The 20,762-nt window shown below is 53.0% G+C and overlaps 1 protein-coding gene across 1 annotated transcript in view; it reads right to left on the reverse strand.

Moving 5' to 3' along the window:
- Positions 1–18,656, reverse strand: part of LOC111157610 (SAMM50 sorting and assembly machinery component) — a 33,690-nt gene extending 15,034 nt beyond the window's left edge. Inside the window, exons 1-10 of the mRNA XM_022519169.1 lie at positions 18,483–18,656; positions 13,756–13,866; positions 11,276–11,377; positions 9,133–9,220; positions 7,094–7,200; positions 6,230–6,360; positions 5,711–5,798; positions 3,578–3,706; positions 3,115–3,186; positions 2,223–2,309 (exon numbers count right to left, since the gene is read on the reverse strand). Coding sequence (XP_022374877.1) covers positions 2,223–2,309; positions 3,115–3,186; positions 3,578–3,706; positions 5,711–5,798; positions 6,230–6,360; positions 7,094–7,200; positions 9,133–9,220; positions 11,276–11,377; positions 13,756–13,866; positions 18,483–18,503 — 936 coding nt within the window. The 5' untranslated portion in view covers positions 18,504–18,656. The remainder of the gene's footprint in view (positions 1–2,222; positions 2,310–3,114; positions 3,187–3,577; positions 3,707–5,710; positions 5,799–6,229; positions 6,361–7,093; positions 7,201–9,132; positions 9,221–11,275; positions 11,378–13,755; positions 13,867–18,482) is intronic.
- Between the last annotated feature and the right edge of the window lie 2,106 nt (positions 18,657–20,762).

Below are 20,762 nucleotides of genomic sequence, written 5' to 3' on the forward strand. Positions count from 1 at the left end.
AACACTGTCCCGTAGCCCCAGACCCTCAGCAGGCCAGAGAGCGGCCTGTAGCCCTTCCTGCTTCCCTCCAGGTGCCCCCACCACTGGCCCCAAAGGTAACGCCACACTGGGCCTGCCTCCGAACAGAGGCCAGTTTCAACCAGGGGCCCCAAGCTCTCTACCAACCGGTCCCGCCTCAAACTGTCCCTCTCCTTACTCTGTCCAGTCAGGGCAGCCCCCCGGCTCATCCGGGAATGAGCTGTAGCTGCTGCCCGGACAGCCCACCTCAGGCTCCCTGACGGGGTTCCGGGCTGCGCGGCCCCAGCAAGATGCCTTCCCTGATTGTCTGCAGCAGACCCGCACCCCCTCAGGGCCACTTCCTCTTTACTCTGTTTTAGCGTCTTCCTACCACTTGCCACCTGCTCAACTGTGCACACTCAAGCTTGCTCGTGGGTCTCCCTTCACCAGAACGTGAGGGAGCGGGAACCGTGTTTTACCAACTGAGGCAGGGCTCACGCCCAAACACGGCCACACAGCGGACGGAGATGTAGGGGGCGGACGGGGAGGAGTGGTTCCCAAAGAGCACAGGGACTGGAAGGACATGCAGGAACCCCGATCTTGGTCTGGGAGGTCAGAGGAGTTCTACAGGAGGCACACCGATGCCGAAGTCTTAAAGAGGCCGGGAACGCGGGGCCAGCGAACAGGGGAAGGAGGGGACCTAGAGCCAGCAGAGGACAAAGTACAAGTGCCTGGAAGTAGGAGAGGCTCGTCCTTTCGGGAAACGAGAAGGAGTTTAGCAGAGCCAAAGCACGGGAGAGGGGGAGAGAGACGAGACCCAAGACCGTGTGCGAGGCCAGTAACCCCAGCTACACGCGGCAGAGCGGTATTGCGAAGGCCTGCACCTCGGAGACCAGCATGTCTGCGGCGGGAGGGGAAGGCGGAGCAGACATGCACCAGAAAGGGACATCACCACCAAGGTGAGAAAACGCAGCATGGGGTCTGAGTGACAGAAGACGCAAGGCCGGGTGCTTGGTGGCCTTCAGAGTGAGGACCCCTCCGAGCAGTTCCGGGGGTCAAGGGCAGCCGGCGGAACAGCCGTGCAAGCCAGTGGAATTGGGAGCCCGGGTGCAGGGTATGGATTCGCGAGGGAAATAATAGTTGGTTTTAGACACACTGAATTTGACGTGTCCCCGAGGAACAGAGCAGAAACGCTGGCAGTACAGGACTCTGGCACCGAGGAGAGCTGCGCCGAGCTCTGGGAGCGTGGCACACGGACGGAAGCTGCAGCCACGGGGGGGGGCGAGATCCTCCAGGGAGAGAGGCAGCGCAGGCCACCCCCACGAGAATCGAGGGGAGACGCTCGCACAGTGGGAGTGTGGCAAGCCGCGAAAGGACCCCGCGAAGGGGAAGTGGACACGTGGGAGGAGGATACAGTCATGATGGAGTCCAGAGGACAGCATCGAGCATGGTGGCGAGGGCCAGGGAGGGGACCGGGAGGAGCTCGACGACTGGACAACGTTGGAGCCTCTGGACCAGCAGTGGTGGGGGAAAGGCAGGAACCAGAGTCAAGGAGTGGTGATGCCAGGACTGACTGGGACCAGTGACACGTGACGTTAGAAGTCGACACGTGTACCATTTCATTAAAACTCACTCCTCACCCCAAGTTTTGTGGTAGAGAAGGGCACAGGTGGTGTGTGTGTCGTGGTAGGGCAAGAGAGTTGTCCCCAGTCATCCCGGCTCTGGGAGGCCTGGAGAACGAGCCAGGGGCTCCTGTGCCTCCGTGAGAATCAGATCACTTACTCCTCATTCCTGAGCACATCAGGAGAAACCAAACCAAACTGGATTAAAGATTTAAAAAGAAATTCCCAGAAGTGCCCAGAGCCCTGTAGACTCAGCAAAATAAGGTGAAGACTCGGAATTTCTATGGAAGGGACCTCAGAGGGAAAGGACGTGCATTCCTCTGGCCTCCAGACACGTTTCCACAATGGCCCCGAGCTAACAAATGGGGAAAGGGCTCTCCTGGGGTCCCACGTAAAATGACCGACAGGTTCCTCTTGAAGAGAAAAGCGATCACTCCTCCCCAGAGTATCCTCCATTCCGGCTAAACTGAAAAGATTGAGCACTTCAGTTTTAGGCACTAACGTTCTGGGCTTCCCCTCTGGAGGGTGCTTTCTCTCTCCAGGAACTGAGTTTCCAAAAACGAGGGACAAAAATACAGGTGAGCGTGCTGGCTGGATACTCACCGAATCGAATATAAGTTGTTTATTCAACTGAAGCTCGAAATCTTCCTTTATGAAACTCACGTCCCCTCCGGTGTAGCCAGCCAGCTCCTGTTGGCAAGCGATCCACATGTTGAAACAGAGCAGAGAGACTCACCGCACCAGCTCCAAAACCACGTCACTCCAAGTACTACTTAATTTTGTTGTTTTCTGCTTTTAGAAAGGCAGGAAATGGCTCTGTTCTGGTTGTTACTCTAGTCGTTCTAGATGGTCCCAGGGGACTGACATACACACAGCGTCCTCAAACACACAGACCATGCAGGATATATGTTACTTCCATTGTGGGTGAGAGACACTGGCCACGGGAACATTCTGCCGCGTGATACGGCTTGTGTGGCCTACTCGGTGCTGGAAAAAAAGAATTAGCCAATCTTGCACAATTGGGCACATTCGATACAAAAATCTGATTTCTAACTGGTCCTGCGATCCTGAAGATGGGGCCGACAGAGCACCACTGTGCCCCACCCCCAGCCGGCCTCCACCCCGGGGACTCTATGGCGCACGAGTTACCCTCTCTGCCTGGAGGTGCTGTCTTACCGGTGACCAAGGGGTTCGTTCAGCCTACTCTGAACTTTCCTCCCCGCCTAGCGAGAGACCCCATCCCAGAGGCCAGAACTTTCTCCCTCCTCCGCTCTGTGGGGGCAGACCACTGCACTACATGGAGCCATTCCAGAGCCAGGACCCTCACACGGGACCGACACCCCTGCAAGCCATTCTAGAACAATCTCGAATAATTAGAATAATCTAGAATAATTAAAGGAAAGCATTTAAGATAGAAAATGTGCATGCCGTGCGGGCCTCTCTCCCGTCCCGGGTCACCGAGCCAGCAGGTCGCATGCAGGTGGAGGAGTCCTACCTGGTTAACTTTCAGCAGAGCCCCTCTCCTGGGCAAGATGGAGGAGTTCCTCGAGTCGATGACCATTGCGTGCTGAAAGAAAAGTGCATCAGGTAAGAAGACGCACCGCCTGGGCGCTGACCACAGGCCGTGCCCAGCCCCTCCCCCACACAGCACTTCCCCTTCCGAAAAGCCCTCTGGGAAGGTAGCTCACAGGTGAGGGAACGAAGAGGCTGGGGCAGATAATTCACGGTCACTGGGCCCATCCTCTCAAGGAGCTTGACCTTGACCTAAGTGAACCCTGCCGGCTTCAAGCACATCTTCCCATCTCCACTGACGATGCTTCCACAGAGTAAGATGAGGCGCGTGCCCAGAAACTCACAAAGCCACCGGCAGCCACACAACCCGTGACCCTGCTGGGTCCATCCCACTGCTGGCGAAGGCTGTTCTCCCAACGCATCGAACTACGTAGTCAAACACTTACCGAAAGAGATGACTTCAGCGAGTGCCCGCTTTCCTTCCGGACAGCGAAGGACGCCGTCCTGGAGAGGCAGCCCAGCTCCCGCCACACGCCCTCCCACTTGACGGTGTGGCTGGTCCTCCATATGGGAAACTGCAAGGACACGAGGGGATGATAAGCCTTTCTGTGCTGTACCCACAGGGAGTCATCCCCAATCAGGCTTCAGAACGAGGCATAGAAATCTTGTTCCAATTAAACGCCCAAGATACATTTTTTTTTTTATGGTGGGCGGGAAGGAGGGAAAGGGAAGGCGGGGAACGGAGGGAGGGAAGCAGAAGGGGAGAAAGCTACGATCCTGCTCAAAGCAACAGTCTCAGGGCGAGGAGACGGGTGACCAGCACAGAGCTCTGTAACCCACAGGCTGCTTTCCCGGTTCTGTGACCTGATGTTTGCTCGACGCCACCCAGTCCCAGGTCCAAACTCAGGATGGGTGACAGTAGAGACCCACATCAGGCCCCGGGGAAGAGGGAGGAGATGACGGTGCTCACGAGTGAAGGGCATCCTTCCTGGAGCCAGAAGCCCGAGTCACGTGACCCCAAGACAAGCAGCACCTGCCTCTTGCCCTGACCCTCTGGCCCCGCAGTCAGGCCCTCCCCTCTCAGGTCCCTATCACAGAGACACACTAGGGTTGCTCCGCAACTGTGAACACTGGCTGGTGGCCTCAGGAAGTACGATGACGACGGGACTGCTACATGGAAGCCAGGTCACCCGACCAGAGCAGTCTTTCTTGCCCGCCTGCCATTTCCGCACGGAGAACCACTCGAGACCCAGCTACTCCCCCAAATGCCTGAGAGAGGTGCACGGTGGCCTAAACCATTGCTTCCTTCCCCACAGGCGGCCCTTAAGAAGAAACTGGCCACCCAGAGGAGACATATCTCTCAGTGTTCTTGGTTACAAGGATGGGACAGGGGCCAGATGGTGCCATTTTCCTCCAGGGGCTCATCTCTCAAGCCCAGGGCCACCAGCTCCCAGTCCTCTGTCCCTCCCATCCCCCTCTCTCCTCCTCCATGAACCTCTCCCACGGTCTCTTCCAGCAGAGATGGCTTGCTCCTCTGCGACGCCCTGGGGCTAAACCAGCTAGCTCTAGATCTCCGAAGATCTGCTCTTTAAAAAAGACTTAGAAAACAGTGATAAAAGGGGCATATGGCAGAAAGATGGGGAGGAGCCCGCACACCAGGGCTCACTGCTGATGGCCTCCGGAGAGCTGCGGGTGGAGGGGCTGGGAGGGTAGTGCCAGCTGGGTGGGCCCCATCCTGCTCGGGGTGGGAAGGCGCTGAGGGCTACTCCCGGCAGATGAGCAGAGGGGGACACATGGAGAACCGAAAATGGAACTGCGAGTGCTCACGTCGCATCCCCGAGCCATCCCCGCCGTGCTGGGGGCTCCATGCCCCTGGTGCCAGGGCGTGGGTGCAGAGAACATGCCAGGTGTGCTCCCCAAGACGCTGGTTCAGCAGGCAGGCGGGGCCCAGGAACTTGCATTTCTAACCAGTTCCTGGGTGAGGCCATGCGGCTGGCCAGCAAGCCGTGCCTGGGGAACTACTGTTATATGGCGTGTCCGGGCCGCCCCTCATGAACCACAGCCCGGAACAGGAGAGGAGCAGGCCGCACCGTGTAGAGAGGAAGGGAGGGAGGGCAGGCGTCACCATAAGGCCAAACGGTGGTCAAATGGCAGGAATTCCATCCCTGCATTACGTCAGATCCTGCTGGGCGTATGCAAGTGCCAACCAATGAGGAAAGCTTCCAGTCACTGCGGAGTGACCTTGCTGGCTACCAGAACCATCAACCTCAGCACACACGAGGAAGGACAGACACACGGCTTTGCAGGGAGCGGGAGCAGAGCAGCCACTGTGAAGCAGAGTGACCCTCTGGCCCTGGCAGTCTGCACGTGGCCTGTGGAGAGGCGCCCAGCCCGGAAGGAACCCACAGCGGGGCGAAGGGTAGAGGGTGACCCCGGCCATAAGGCCCGCGCTCCAGGCTCCAGATCGCAGACAGGCCCGCCCGCCTGGGCCCACCCCCGCTTGCTGACTCGGGCAATCAGCGAAGGAGCTGCCTGGTTCACACTCAAGGGCACAACGGGAAGGACGAAAGGCCACTCACGCTGTACTCGGCGGACACTCCTCGGTCTGTCTCCCGAAGCGAGCTCCAGGGGAACTGGCCGGTAACTTTATATAAGTTTACAGAGAAACTAGGAGACAACAGGACAGAGCTTTAGATGCTGCAATAGTGATTATAACTCGTACACATTTAAATTAACAGATCTAAAAATAAACTTATGGGACGCCTGAGTGGCTCAGTGGGTTGAGCCGCTGCCTTCGGCTCGGGTCGTGATCCTAGGGTCCTGGGATCAAGTCCCGCATCGGGCTCCTTGCTCAGTGGGGAGCCTGCCTCTCTCTCTGCCTCTGCCTGCCACTCTGCCATCTGTCTCTCTGACAAATAAATAATAAAATAAAATAAAATAGAATACACTTCTGGGGCTCATCGTCACAAGGAAAGCTACAGCGCGCTGTGACGACACACGACGGCCAGCTGGTCCAGCCAAGTGTCTTTTCACAACCAATGCATCTACTATAACTCAGAACCAGGCCACTGTACTCAACGGTCTGTTTGGCTTCCTACTTTCTCTCGAAGTTTCCGGGCCGTGGTTTGAAGAAGGACAGGCCATACGAAGTCTCTTTGGTTCCATACGAAAACTGAAAAGTCACCTTTTCTGCACGGCCTAGAAGATTAGGGAGTTTGAGGCCAAGCACCTAGGAGGAACAGAAAAACAGCGGCGGTTTACATGGTAGGAAGGGTAAGTGTGAAGAAAGACTTTGCTGGCAAAGGAGCCTCATAAACCCAGGACAGAACCGCGGACTACAGTCTGGCCTTCCCTCCGTCACTGCTTCTACTCTCTAAAACGTGCCATTGCTGAGTGGACATCCTGCCCTACACACACACACACACACACACACACACACACACACACACACACACGCCTCAAGGCGCGGGGCAGGCTCGCTTGCTAACTGCAAAGCCAGGAAAATCAACAGATTTGGAATTCAAGGGCATCTGAGCAAGAAACGTTAATACAAACATTCTCCAAACCACTCCTAATCAACCACTGATGGTATCTTTGTTTTCAAACAATCTGAAACATACCACAGTCGGGATGGAGTGAAGCAGGGGAGGCAGCTGGGGTGTGGGGGGAGGGACGCTTGTTGTGATGAGCCCTGGGTGATGTGTGGAAGTAGGGACTCGCTCTGCTGTGTACCCGAAACTCCTCTAACACTGGAGGAGTTAAATTCCAGTGGCCGCGGGAATTTAAATTAAATGAAAAGTAAAACATGCTCTCATCAGTTCTGGGGAGGCCGGTGAGCAACCACGTGCTAGCCTACATGGATGACGGTGTGGGAGAGAGTCTCGAAACGACCGTCGGTTTGAGAACAGCGATGTTTTAAGAGCTTGTCATCGCAAGCTCCGCCAGGAGGAAGCAGATCATACCATGCTGCCTTCGTTGTTCCCAACCATGGTGTTATAGCTGCCCGTCAGTCTCCTCAGTTCGGTTACTTCGAAGGTGACGTCTAAGCCGTTTGGAAGGGCACCATCACCTACGTGCACAAAAAACATCGACCAGTAAGACGGCTGGAGCATGCGGTTTCATTTTAGGTGCCACTGCTAAAAAAAGACAAAAAGCCACTTGGATGTTCATTTCCTCTGACAAACACACCCTCTACTGGGAAGTCCAAGAAGACCCTCACAAGATCACAATACGCCTCTGCACGTGAACACCGGCTTCTAGCTCCCGCGGCGGAAGAGGGCGAACCAGCCGGCCTCTGCTGCAGGGAGCAGCCACCAGCGGGGTGCTTTAAGCGCCCGCTGTCTGCAAGGGCGTTTGTTCTCCTAGGGAGTCCCTGAGAATACTTGGGGCTGCAACTCGACTGCCGCTAAACAGAATCCCTGGGACAAGAGGGACTCTAGGAACCCTGAAAGAGAAGCAAGAAACACCAACACCAGTTAAGAGGTGACTGCCCCTGTCTATCCATGAGCCAGGGGAGCGGGAGCTACGGGATGACCAGGGCCCGAGTCTGCGGCAGCTGCCTCGGCACCCCCCAGGGGTCCCAGGGTGCTGGAGGGCACGGCGGAGCTCTGCAAAGGACGGTGGCGGCGGCGGGGGGGGGGGGGCTCTCCCAGAGAGGCAGGGCCGACCTCATAGCCCTGGTGGGGCAGCGGCCGCACGTGGGAAGTGGTCTCAACCCTGGCTCCTTGATGCTTAGGCTCGGCCCAGGCCAGAGCCCTGGCACCATTTTTTAAAAAATTTAGTTAATAAGCTTTACTGTTGAGAACAGCTTTAGGTTTATAGAAAAATCGAGCACAAAGTATAGAGCATTCCCACAGAGCCTCCCCACACACACATTTCCATCTGCGATCATCTTGCATTAATGTGGTAACGTTTGTCCCAAGTCACGAACCCCAGCGAGGCCTCGGTAGGGATCACAGTGGGATCTGCTCAGGTCATCCTCGCTGCCATACACTATAGAGGGTCTGACGGATGGATGACGGCAGGCACCCGCACCACAGAATCATGCAGAGCTGTACTTCCAGCTCCCAACCATTCTTTCTACCCAGTTTCCCGGTAATTCCAGCCACCGCCGGAACGAGGCACCCCACGGAAGCCCCCCCAGGGGACGGCAGACAGGAGAGTGCCAAGAGGAAACGCCGTCAACCAGACATGCCTCCCAGGAAAGCACTCCCGAGTCGTGGACAGGCCACTTCTGTCACTTACGTGTCTGACCTGGGGCAAGTTAAACACCGAGCCTCGGTTTCCCCAGCGGGCAAACACCTGTTCTAAAATAACGCCCATCACTTCCCCAGGCTCTGGCGAGGCTTCTGTGGGATCCTGCACACCCACACACTTACCAGAGCTCTGCCGGCAGAGCTGCGTCGCTGCCCTCTCGGAGGGGGCAGGAAAGGCTGGCTGTCCCGCCCCACCGCCCCTGCTCTGCTGGAACAGAAGCCCCTTGGGAAGCAGCCTATGCCTTGCTCGCTGCTGGTCCCTCCCTGGTACGCAGCACAGGGCCCGCCCGCAGAAGGTGCCATCAGTCCGAGCACATGTCGACTAGGCCGGCGAACAAGCAAGCAAACGAGCAAACACCGAAAACAGAAATCTTATGCCCGGTGCCCTCCGGGTAAAAGCACACGTGCAGATGGAGCCCCTCTGCCGAGAGCCCGAAGGGACCCAGGCGGGGACCTGGGCAGGGCGGGGCTATCCCAATGAAGCCGGGCTCCCTCCGTCGGAGCCCTCCTACAATGTGCACCAACCACTGGTTCAGATCATAGCATCTGCACAGTTCACCTGTCCCCTCAGCCTGACACTGGAAAAAGAAAAAGTCCAGTCACCCCCCCCCCACCGGGGACAGCGAACTACCGAGACCTCCACGCTTCGTAACCCTCCAGGAGCCATGTCTGGCCACACGTTCAGCTTTTGTGACCTGCCGCACGGATAGGAAGGGTAGAGAGAGACACCACGCGATGGCAGGTACCTTGACACGTATCGATCAAAACATCCACTTGTCTGAATATTCCCAGGCGAAGCAGCTTTTCACGGGCTTCGTGAGATTTCCGCATCACCTGCAAGAGAGCACGAGAGAAGGTCTTCGTCTAGGACAGCAACGCAACTGGTGGCCGGCTGATCAGGCCGGGGGGTCAGCGCTGCTGCTCAGTCACCGAGTAGCCCCATGGAGCCCGGAAAGGTGAAGGGACGGACGAGCACTCAGGAAGCAACAGTGAAGCCCCCTTCGGAAGCACAAACCGTGGGCAAGGACAGGAAGCAGGTGCATTAACACAATCTTTCACAGAAACAAACAAAATGCGTCAAGATGCTCCCCGCCCGGCAGGAGCCCTCGCAGAGGGGACGACCCATCGTTACAGTGGTTGTGTTTGGCGCAGGAGACACTGTGTCGTTTGTGCCTTTTTGGGTTGCTCCCATTTCCTAACCCACGCTTTGCTGTTTTTTCTCTCTCCAGCGTTGACACTAGTGCCTTCTGATGCCAGGGGTCCTTTCCTGCTGGGCGGACAGGCAGAAGGACAGCGCAGGAAAGGCTCTCAGGGAGCAGAGTGGGGCAGGACTCCTAATATGCATGGTTTACAGCTTGTCCGGCAGGAATAGGGGAGTCACTCTGGAGTTTCTAGTACGGGACAGCCAGGGTAGAATTTCCTCAGCAGAGACAATGATGGTGTGGATGAACATGGAGAAAGCAAAAGCGGTGGAGGGAGGCAGGAGAAGCTGCTCACAGCAGCCCCGGGAGCAGAGGGGGGGAGCTGTCAAGCACGGGTCATGGTGTCAGGGGAGGACGGACTATGTCACACGTGGAGCCCGAGGATGGTCACTGACTGGATGGAGGGCAAGAGAGAGAGGAGGCGGAATCAATTTTCTGCTCTGGGCTAAGCGCCTCTGGGTAGCATCAGAGAAGTCAGGGACGATGAGCTCTGTTCTAGTCACACAGGGCTGGAGATGTCTGCAGAGATCCCATGAGGCAGGGGCACATTCGGGGCCAAAGCTCAACCCGGAGGCCTGGCGAGAAGTAGAAATGGAGGGGCCTACCGCACAGGCTGTAATGAGACTAAGGCTGTGGGTGAGAGCCTCTGGGAGACGATCCTCATAGAAAAGCGACACATAAGGACGGTCACGGGAGAGAAGCTGACGGTGCAGCCTAACGTGAACACGGGGAGAGCGGCAGGCGGCCCAGGAGAGCGTGGGATCGGCGGAAATCAGGGGGAGAGAAAATGCTGAGAAAGAGAGTAGATGTAAACAACCTCGAAAGCCAACAGAACAAGAGAAACGTATTCCGTGTCAGTGACAGAGATCACTTCTATCCTATGCCAGGAGCTCTTACAAATTAATAAAAGCCTAACAATCCAATGGGAAATGGGAGACATCAACAGGTAATTCACAAGATACTTGCACGGCTAGTAAGCCTGGGAAAGGCGCTCGATCTCATTCACGGGGAAAAAGCCCCAGTGAAAACAAGGGCACGGAGTATTTCACCGGACAGGTGGGCGAGAACTTTAAACGTGTTAATGTGAACAGATCTCCATAAAGTATCAAAAATGAAAGATGCAGGAAAATGTGGGGAATGGAGTTATCGTGTCTACACATGGGCTACTCACACTGCACAGAAGCCCCAGCCCGAGGACCACCAGGGAGGGAGACTGAGGCTGGCGGGGGAGGGACGTGCCTACCTTGCAGTACAGTGCCCTAATACCAGATGGCTAGATGCTTTTTTAAGATTGTGCTTATAAATTACTTTAATCTTTTTTTTTAAAAACTAGCAATTCTCTCTAAAATGAGAATGGCCGAACACGAGAGCATGCAGAGAGGGACTCAGCAAGCAACCGGCTTGGGTCCGTGCTTGGGCGTTTGTGAAGAACACACGGCGGGACCAGCCTCCGCGGCAAGACAGGCTGGAGGGAAGGGCGGAAGCAAACACAGGTTAGGTTTGCGGGAGGCACCAGGGCACAGGGGCGGGGGGGGGCTCGGCTCGGGGGCACTGAGGATCCCTTCAGGGTAGGAGGCAAGGTCATGTGCAGAGAGGCTCGGGGTGGGAGCTCAGGGCTTTGGGATGGGAGATCAGTAGGTTCTTCAGAAGGGAACGACAAACAATGCCAAGCAGGGAGACTACTTGCCTCAATCAGGTTTTTCGCCTTAAAAACGTCTCCAATTTCACATATGATGATATCATCTTTCGTTCTTCCAAGTCCATCAAAATGAACGTGTTGCACAACCACCTAAGTGTGATGAAGGGACATGGATTATGATTTTTTTTAGGTTTTAAGTGCTGGTCTTTCTGTTTTTATTTTTTGTTTAATTCGGTGTTTTTATTTTTTGTTTAACACAGTGTTTTCAGTTTCAGGTGTACAACACAGTGAGCCCACGGTTCTGCACCTTACCCCGCGCTCATCAGGACAAGTGCACCCTTCCGCCCCGTCACCTGCTCCCTCCACCCCCCACCGGCCTCTGGGGTGGTGACCACCAGTTTGTTCTCTGATCTCGCTTTGTCCTTTTTTCTTTGTCCACGTGTTTTGTTTCTTAAGTTCAGCATATGAGTGAGATCATACAGTGTTTGTCTTTCTCCGACTGATTCCACTCAGCATCCCACTCTCAGCTCCATCCATGTCACTGCCAACGGCACGATTTCGTTCTTTTTCGAGACTGAGGAGCGCTCCATTACACATCTACACCACATCTTTCTCCATTCGTCAGTTCTAACTTTGACGACCCTCCACACCGTGTTCCACAGTGGCTGCACCAGCCTGCACTCCCGCCCACAGTGCACAAGGGCTCTCCTTTCTCTGCATCCTCGCCAACACCTGTTGTTTCTCGTGTTGTTGATTTTAGCCGTTCTGACAGGTGTGAGGTGACAGCTCACTGTGGCTCGGATCTGCAGTTACATAATGATGAGTGATGTGGAGCATCTTTTCTTACGTCCATCAGCCATCTGTATGTCTTCTTCGGAGAACTGTCTATACCTGTCTTCTGCCCATTTTCTAATTGGATTATTTGTTTTCTTGGTGTTAAGTCGTGTAATTTCTTTATGTATTTTGGACACTAATGCGTTATTGGAGACGTCATTTGCAAATATCCTCTCCCATTCCCTAGGTTGCCTTTTAGGTTTGTTGACTGTTTCCTTTGCTGCGCAGAAGCTTTTTATTTTGACGCAGACCCAAGAGTTTAGTTTGCTTTTGTTTCTCCTGCTTCAGGGGACCTATCTGGAAAAGAGCCGTTACGGCCGACGTCAGAGACATTACTGCCTGTGCCCTACTCTAGGACTTTAACGGCTTCAGGACTCATTTCAGTCCTTAGTGCATTCTGAGTTAATGTTTTGTGTACAGTGGAGGAAAGTGCTCCAGGTTCATTCTTTGGCAGGGACACGGACTATTAAGTACGATGCGGGACAAGAGAGCAGGCGTCAAGGCTAAAGACAAACGTCTCAAAGTTAATTCAAGGATTTTTTTTAAGTTCAATGATCCATACTTCTTAATTCCAGACTTTATTTATTTTCCGGCCTTTTTAGAAATCTGGTTACCCGAACTTATTCTTTGCCAGGTCTGTATTTCCTGTGCCTGAGCTTCCAAGGGTTCTGTAGCTGGATGACCAAGGACCACAACAGTCCTCATTCCAAGTAGGCCACAGAGGCCCCAGGTAGCCTTCCCAGCATGCGCCCAGAGCACTGGCCCCGGGCCGAAGCTGTGACCCCCAATTTAATAACTGTGCATCTTGCTAGAGAGCTCGTGCGTGTATCAGTAAGCACGATAAATGCTGGCTCAGAGCCTCTTACCTCACTGTCATAAAGCCTTACTTACTTCATTCATTCATTCAACAACGTACCGATCACCTAACACCAGGCATCATTCTAAACACTGAGGACACAGCAGTGACCAGGAAAAAATTCCTGACTCAATGGAGCTTAGTGGATGGTAATGAGTAACAGAGAAAAATAAAGCAGGGATAACAGGGAATATTAGGGAAATGCATATCTGAAAGTAATCAGAAGACTGCAGAAGACCTTAACTACACAGTCCCTGAACATCTGCTTACACTTCTTTCCGCTGGATTTAAATTTCAAAGGCAACAAAGTTTAGGAAAAGTTTCACTCTTTCTTCTGGACACAGTATACACTTAATTATAACTTGAGTATGTCCTTGAAATGCTTCTTTTCTTATAACATAAATACAAAAATACATTTGTTTAAACTTCCCACATAGAGAGATGATTTCTGGGGCGCCTGGGTAGCTCAGTGGGTTAAGCCTCTGCCTTCGGCTCAGGTCATGATCTCAGGGTCCTGGGATTGAGCCCCATATCGGGCTCTCTGCTCAGCAGGGGGCCTGCTTCCCCCTCCCCCTTTGCCCACCTCTCTGCCTACTTGCAATCTCTCTGTCAAATAAATAAAATCTCAAAAAAATAAATAAATAAATAAATAAACAATTACTCTAAAACCAGAAGCTACTTTTGTAGTAAAAGTCACCAGCCTTTCTAAAACGTAGCTGGCTACCAGGTCTTCTTGAATGAAGGCAATGGGACAGGTTAATCCTTCCGTCTCCCTGGGGGTCTGGGGAAGCGAACGGCTCCAGCAGGAGCCGCATCAAGCCCTTCGGCAGAAACTCACATCTTTGTTTTCAAGAATCTCCTGTTTGGCTTCAGGTTCGACTTCAACAAACTCAGCTTCCTCTCCTAATGCGCCGAAATCAGGTCCATTAGGTGGAAGAGGCTCCAAACTCTGAAAGGGAGAAAACGGGGATTAAAAAACTTACGAAAAAACAAAAATCTTTGCATTTCGTCTTCAGATGGTGATCCAGAAAGCTAAGTACTGTGTTTCCCTCTGTGGAGTGGAGGCTGGGAAGCAAAGGACAGACCTAAGCATTATTGATATACAAGTCCTGCACTGGTTGTGAGCTCCCTGGTGTCCAGTGTATTATTAATAAATAAAATAAGGATGAAACATAACTGAAAGGGACAGGCACGAACCTATGATGACTGTGTCACGAATGGAGGCCTCTGGGGCTATGGCTATTTGGGCCTGTACACCTAAGGCCCATCTGAAGAAAAAAATAGTTACAAAATAAGGTGCCAAAAAGACATTTATCAAAGGGGTCAACTGGGTGGCTCAGCTGATGAAGCATCTGACTCTTGGTTTTGGCTCAGGTCATGATCTCAGGTCATGAGATCAAGCCGGGTGTTGGATTCTGCTCTCAGCGGGGGGTCTGCTTGACATCCTCTCTCCCTCTCCCTCCGTCCCTCCCCCTGCTCAGGTGGGCCCACACGCGTGGACACGCTCTCTCCCACCCTCCAAATAAATACATAAATCTTTTTTTTTAAAACATCAAAGAAAGGAAAAAAAGCATTTTGTTTTAGAAAGTATCCTCATTTTTTTTTTTTTTTTAAAGATTTTATTTGTTTATTTGACAGAGAGAGATCACAAGTAGACAGAGAGAGGGGGGGGGAAGCAGGCTCCCTGCTGAGCAGAGAGCCCGATGCGGGACTCGATCCCAGGACCCTGAGATCATGACCTGAGCCGAAGGCAGCGGCTTAACCCACTGAGCCACCCAGGCGCCCCCTCATTTTTTTTATCAAAATTGGATACATTTTAGAATAATGACACTGACAAGTCAAATTTCTAAACCATATTTCTCTGTAGCCTGAAAGTCTCATTCCCACATTAAAAGGAACTGCCTATGTTCCTAAAATGTACCAGAGAGCTGTCACTTTCTACAACCCGAACTGACCTCTCGTCTCAAAAGCATTAAGGCAACTTCTGAATAAGGATTCCACAAGCTGTAGCTGGTCTAGTACTTCCGGACGACATGATAACGTGATAGGATTTATAATTACTCACGCGTATGATATTACATGTTACGTACATGCCTGCTTAAATACAGGGATTCCCAGACATTCCTGGAAAGGGATTCAGAAGGTCTAGTGTGGCACCAGGCAAATGTACAGTTACGCAAGTTTGGGGAAAACTGTCCTAACCAACATCTGGCTGCTTCCTTACTCCACCAGTTCTCAGCAAATAAGTGCTTTCAAGTGCGGCTGTGTTTGGCATCCGCAGTATGTGTGGCAGTGGAGACCCTGGGACGCTACCCCTTTCCCCAGATACACTCGACAGACTCGTCATATTTCCTCCATGTCCCTGGTTGTCTGGAAAGGTGACGACCTGACGTGTCCTCTTTCCCACTCCCGCTCTGAAAGACTGCGACGGCCCTCGAGTGTGCCCGGAGGTATAGAATGCAACCAGCTTCTGTAGCAGGGCACACGAAGAACCTCTCCATAAGGCCCACATCTGCGACTCCAAGTTCAACCTCCAGCACTCCCCCGACCCTCATGTGCATGTTGGTGCAGACCTCTTCCTCTCCTCCCTGAAATGCTCTGCCTGAAATGTCGTCTCTGTGAGCCATCCTTGGGTTCTTCAGGCAGAAGCAGTCCCTACTGCAGCGGCACATCTCTTGACGCTGGCCGTTCACTCTGCCGCATGCCGGGCGCTGGGCTGACAGCAGTCGGGAGACAGACCACGGCCTCGTGGTAGTTGAAGCGGAATATTTACGTTAAGTAAATGGGGAAAATAATGCTGGGCAAAGAATATATCATTTGTTTCATATCATCTTTTCATTTCTGTGGTGTAATATTATAAAACGGAATCATTACTATAATCTCTCAAAATATTAACAAAAAAAGCAACTTTTTATCTGCACCATTTCACAAATATGCTTCCTGTGTTTAAGTTTACATAGTGTAAAAAAGGATATTAAATTTGTGCTGATTCTGTATGCAGAGTGTATACTATGGTTAGGAACATATGCCCATATTCATTCTACTTGATCTGAATGTTTAGCAAATATGCTTTGTCTGGGCACAAGGTTTACATTCCACGACACAAAAAAAACTTCCATTACAGTTCCTAAAATTTCAAAGCATGAAATAAGGCTCAGTAAAGATGTGCCATGCCCACCTGTATATTTTAGTCAGAAATTCAAACTTTAAGAGATGATGTCTTTATGATTCCATAGTTCCATCAAAGCTTAATGCCCTAAAATAACGGCCTTACTAATAGAGAAGCATTCATTCACCAAATATTAAGAACCCATCAAGTGGCAAGCACATACAAGCTCCTCACCCTCACAAACTTACATTCCAGTGTCTGGAATATAACAGACAGCAGGCACGGGTTAAGTATTTGGTGAAATGAATTAAAATAAATATTTGGATCTAGCTCTATTCTTTCAGCAGCTCAGCTTACCAGCTGGCAAGTTTTCTTTTCTTTTCTTTTTTTAAAGATTTTATTTATTTGAGATGTGAGAGAGAGAGAGCGTGCGTGTGTGCACCAGGCGGAAAGGAACAGAAGAGGGAGAGGGAGTAGCAGACTCCCCACTGAGCAGGGAGCCTGACTAGGGCTCCATCCCAGGACCCTAGGATCTTGACCTGAGCTGAAGGCAGATGCTTCACCGACGGAGCCGCCCAGGCGCCCCCAGCAAGTTTTCTTGAACACCATGTGCCAGGTACTGCGCAAGGCAGTGCTAACTGAAGGGACAGAACATGCAATCAATTTAGCGAGTTATGAACAGCATCTTTAAAGTGATACAGGCTCAAGTCAAATAGGAAATTTAAGAAAGCATAACAGATATTCATGGTAAATGCTGTTTCACAAAATTTTTGTTTCCCATATGCGTTAGGGTACTAGATGGCAAACGTAAAATGTTTTCTTACTGTGAATCCTGACCAAAGCATTCAAGTGATGCTGGCCAGTGGGCTGTAAGTTCAAATTAAAGAATATGGTTTTAAACAATTTGATTTTTTATTTGACACAGACAGACAGCGAGAGAGGGAATACAAGCAGGGGGAGTGGGAGAGGGAGAAGCAGGCTTCCCGCTAAGCAGGGAGCCTGATGCGGGGCTCGATCCCAGGACCATGGGATCATGACCTGAGCTGAAGGCAGCCACTTAATGACTGAGCCACCCAGGTGCCCCCACATTGAAGAATATTTTTTACCAACATATTAATCAAAGCAGCGATTTTAGTACCAAAAGAGCTCAATAACAACAAAGACTTTTGTTGTTCTTTTTTTTCTGTAACCCTAGCAGCCGTGCCGGGTGCCTAGTAGACCACTGGTAAATGTTACGGAAAAAGATGAATGAATGCTTACTTTGTTGAAGATGTTACAAGGGATGCAAACCAAGTAAGATCCAGCTCCTACTGTAACATCTAGAAACTTACACCGGAAGACAGCAAGAGAAAAATCTAAAAGGAGCTAAGACAGGCGCCAAAGGAAAACACATCAAGGAAGTTATCAGCATGTCCAAACGAGGGCAGATAAGGAGGAGGCTGATGGAGGAAGTGACCCGAACCGAGCTCTAAGAGATGGGACTATGGCCATGGCTGACGATGGGCCTGGGGATGGGTGAGTGAGGAGCTGCTGGACATGCCCAAGGACCATGTCAGAAGAGCTGCTGTGTTTCATCTGAATGAATATCTGTGAAGGGGAGTGAAGTCCGACCACCCACACCAAGCTGAGGGGTCTGTGCTAAATTCTTTGGGAAGCAACCGGAAAGTATGGAAAACTCCTGAGCAGGACAAGTGAAAACAGTCCATGTTGCAGTAGAAAAGTAATGCGGAGGCCTGGGACTCAGGAGGTCTCAGTTTTGGAACATTCTGAGGCTCTAACAAATGGGGCCTTGGACAAATATTCACACATATTCTCTGGCTCTCAGTTAAGATTACGATAAAGGCGAGCAGTTTGGCAAGCAGTGGGGGACGCACCGAGCACCCAAGTACTTTCACCCACTGTGTAACTCTGGCAACAAACTGGTTAAGGGCTTTTCCCGCCTCCACTTTAAAAGTGGTAACTACAGCAGGGGCAGCTTCTGTCTCTGCACCATAAGCAGGAGAAATGAGGGCTCCTAGATGGGTCTGGGTCTTCAAAGGATACTGGGTGCTCTAGGGGTCCACCAGGACCCCAGCTGGGGCTGAGCGGGAGACTGCAGAAGATGACCCGTAAGAAGAGAAGACGCCCGAAACGGCGGAGGCCAGAAAAGTCAACTCTCCAAGAGGAAAACTTGTTACTCTGCCCCGGGTCACCACGCAAAGTTCGCTAGTCCTTTCTGAGCCACCTCCTCGCCGAGTGACCTTGAGCAAGTCACGCCCCTCCTCTGGGAACCGGTCTCCTGCTCCGAGGTCTGCGGGACCCGCTGGCAGCGTCTGTGCGGCCTCCACCACGAGGCGTCCAGGCCCTGCAGCCCTCGGAACCCCCTTACCGAGGGAACCCCGGGCGCAGCCTCGAGAGCGTCTCCCCGCGGCGTTCGCCCAGAGGTCACGCGGCCCGCGGGTCGCTGGGCCTCTTACCCGGGCGTGCACTGTCCCCATGGCTCCCTCTCCGGCCGCCGCCTCGTAGAGGTTCCCGGGGTGACCAGCTCTCCGCTGGTGAGGGCAGAGGGCGGGCCCGCGGTGACGGAGCTGTCAATCAGTGTAACATCCACCAGACCCCGGACGCGGCGCACTGGGGGCAGCCATGATGCCCCGCCCCTTAGCTCACGATACTTCCTCTCATTGGTCCTTAAGGGCTTGTGACCCGGATGTTCACACGGATGCCGGGAAGCCCCGTTGCCTGGAGGCCGCTCAAGCGCAGAGCGTCCAGTGACGCCCGCACAGCTGCTGGCGCGGTGGGCGCGAGTCAGTGTGAGGACCGGCTGGGAGCCGGCGTCCGGTGTCGCCCCCGGGAGAGAGCCATGGGTTGGTGGGTTCGCCAAGGCTTCACCCAAGGCCCTCCCTGAACCCTCCTGGCGCCCCGGCCGGGCGGGTGCTGTGCGGGCCTCACGCCCCCGCGAAGCGTCCAGGCTCGCCTCCCCCAGCGTCAGGGGCAGCACAGATCCGGGATGGCACCTGCTACCCTCCTGCTGAGCGCCGGGTTGTCATAGTTGCGGAAGGCCCCGAGGGTGGTCCCCTCGTTGGTAAAGGGAAGGCGAGGGTCATACTACGTCACGGGATTGGAATAAGAGGGAGTGTGACAACGCCCGGCACATCGCAGGGCCCTCGGTGAGCCGTGGGGAGATCAGTGGCATCTCCGTTGAGCTGCGGCCAGCGAGGACTAGCGAAGTGGTCCGAGGGATGGGCTGGGGGCGGAGAACGAGAGGCCACGGGGCTTCATTTTGGTGGCGAACACAGCAGTTGCTAAGGCATGGTGGTATACTGAGGATCTGACGCGATGGGGAAAGGTGCCTGGCTCACCGTAAACGCTGAATAAACTAGATCTTCCTGATTTTCTCCTTCAGTATTCTCTTGAGTAAGCCTCTTCTCAAAGATAAGCCGTGAGGTTGACCTGCAGATTGTAACAAGGCCCCTGTGCCAAATATTTGAGAGTCTGTTGGGTACAAGGCACTGGTGACAAGGTGACAGAAGACATATCAGAAACACAGTCACAGCTTCATCCTCGAACACCATCTCTGACAGTCAAAATGCATAATAACATATTAAAGGCTCTGAGCAGGGGCGCCTGGGTGGCTCAGTGGGTTAAGCCTCTGCCTTCGGGCGAGGTCATGATCTCAGGGTCCTGGGATCGAGCCCCACATCGGGCTCTCTGCTCAGCAGGGAGCCTTCTTCCCCCTCTCCCTCTGCCTGTCTCTCTGCCTACTTGTGATATCTCTCTCTCTCTCTGCCAAATAAATAAATAAATAAAATCTTTTTAAAAAATAAAGGCTCTGAGAAGTCCTGCAGCACCTATACGTCGCTCACTTTCTTGAACCCCGTATTTCCTAAACTGATTGGGTCATAAGAGACTTTGGGTTTTGGCTTTTGAGGCTCTTTGGCCCTCAGTGGTGTTCACCAGTAATTCTGGGGCTCCTCTTCTGGGCAAAAGGTAGGGTTGTATTTCCCTGTCCCCATCCATGTGACTTGCTTTGGTCTGCAGGTTGTAGACAGAAGAAATAGGTGTATCTGGATGACAACCTTAGAGCACCATATTCCTTTCTCCCCATCGCTGTGACCCTCCTTCTCCCCATCCGTGACCTTCCAAATGGGGGGACAGTTTCAGGCTGGGCCAGCCAAGACTGATGGGCAAATAGCATGAGAAATAAATCTTCTGGGGGAGTCTTTGTTAAATGCAGCATAACCCAGCCTATCCTAACTGGTCAAATCACCCAGTAGACCTGCAAGGACGCCAGCTTTTTGAGAAAACTTGGCTTACACCGTGTTGACCTGGCCCCAAGAGTAGTAGAAACACCGTTCAGTGACCACACTGGCTCCTTTAATAACATGAAACCTCAGGCTCAGAGGTCATAAGGAAGGGACCCTGGGACTTCCCACAGATGCCCATAGAGGTCACTCACCTCTTAGTTTGGGACACCGTGGGGTATGGGCTCCAGGGAATGGGCGGGGGGACAAGAGGTTAGATTCCAAAGGCCTTAAGTGGAAGTGGACACAGCAGGAGGGGACCAGCTGGAGGGGCAGGGTCAGGCAGGAAGAAGGGGCTCAGTGAGTTTCTGGGTCCTGGCTCAGGTGACTTGGAAGTTGACAGATACAGGGCAGCTGGACACAGGAAGGATTATGTTGAGGTGCTGGGTTATGCCAAGGAGTAGCCTGGTGGAGGTGGCTGGGTGGGCTCGCCCCTCACCTGAGCCAGAGACTGGG

The sequence above is a fragment of the Enhydra lutris genome, unplaced genomic scaffold, assembly GCF_002288905.1.
Source record: "Enhydra lutris kenyoni isolate GAN:26980312 unplaced genomic scaffold, ASM228890v2 scaffoldscaffold55, whole genome shotgun sequence".
Classification (NCBI taxonomy): domain Eukaryota; kingdom Metazoa; phylum Chordata; class Mammalia; order Carnivora; family Mustelidae; genus Enhydra; species Enhydra lutris.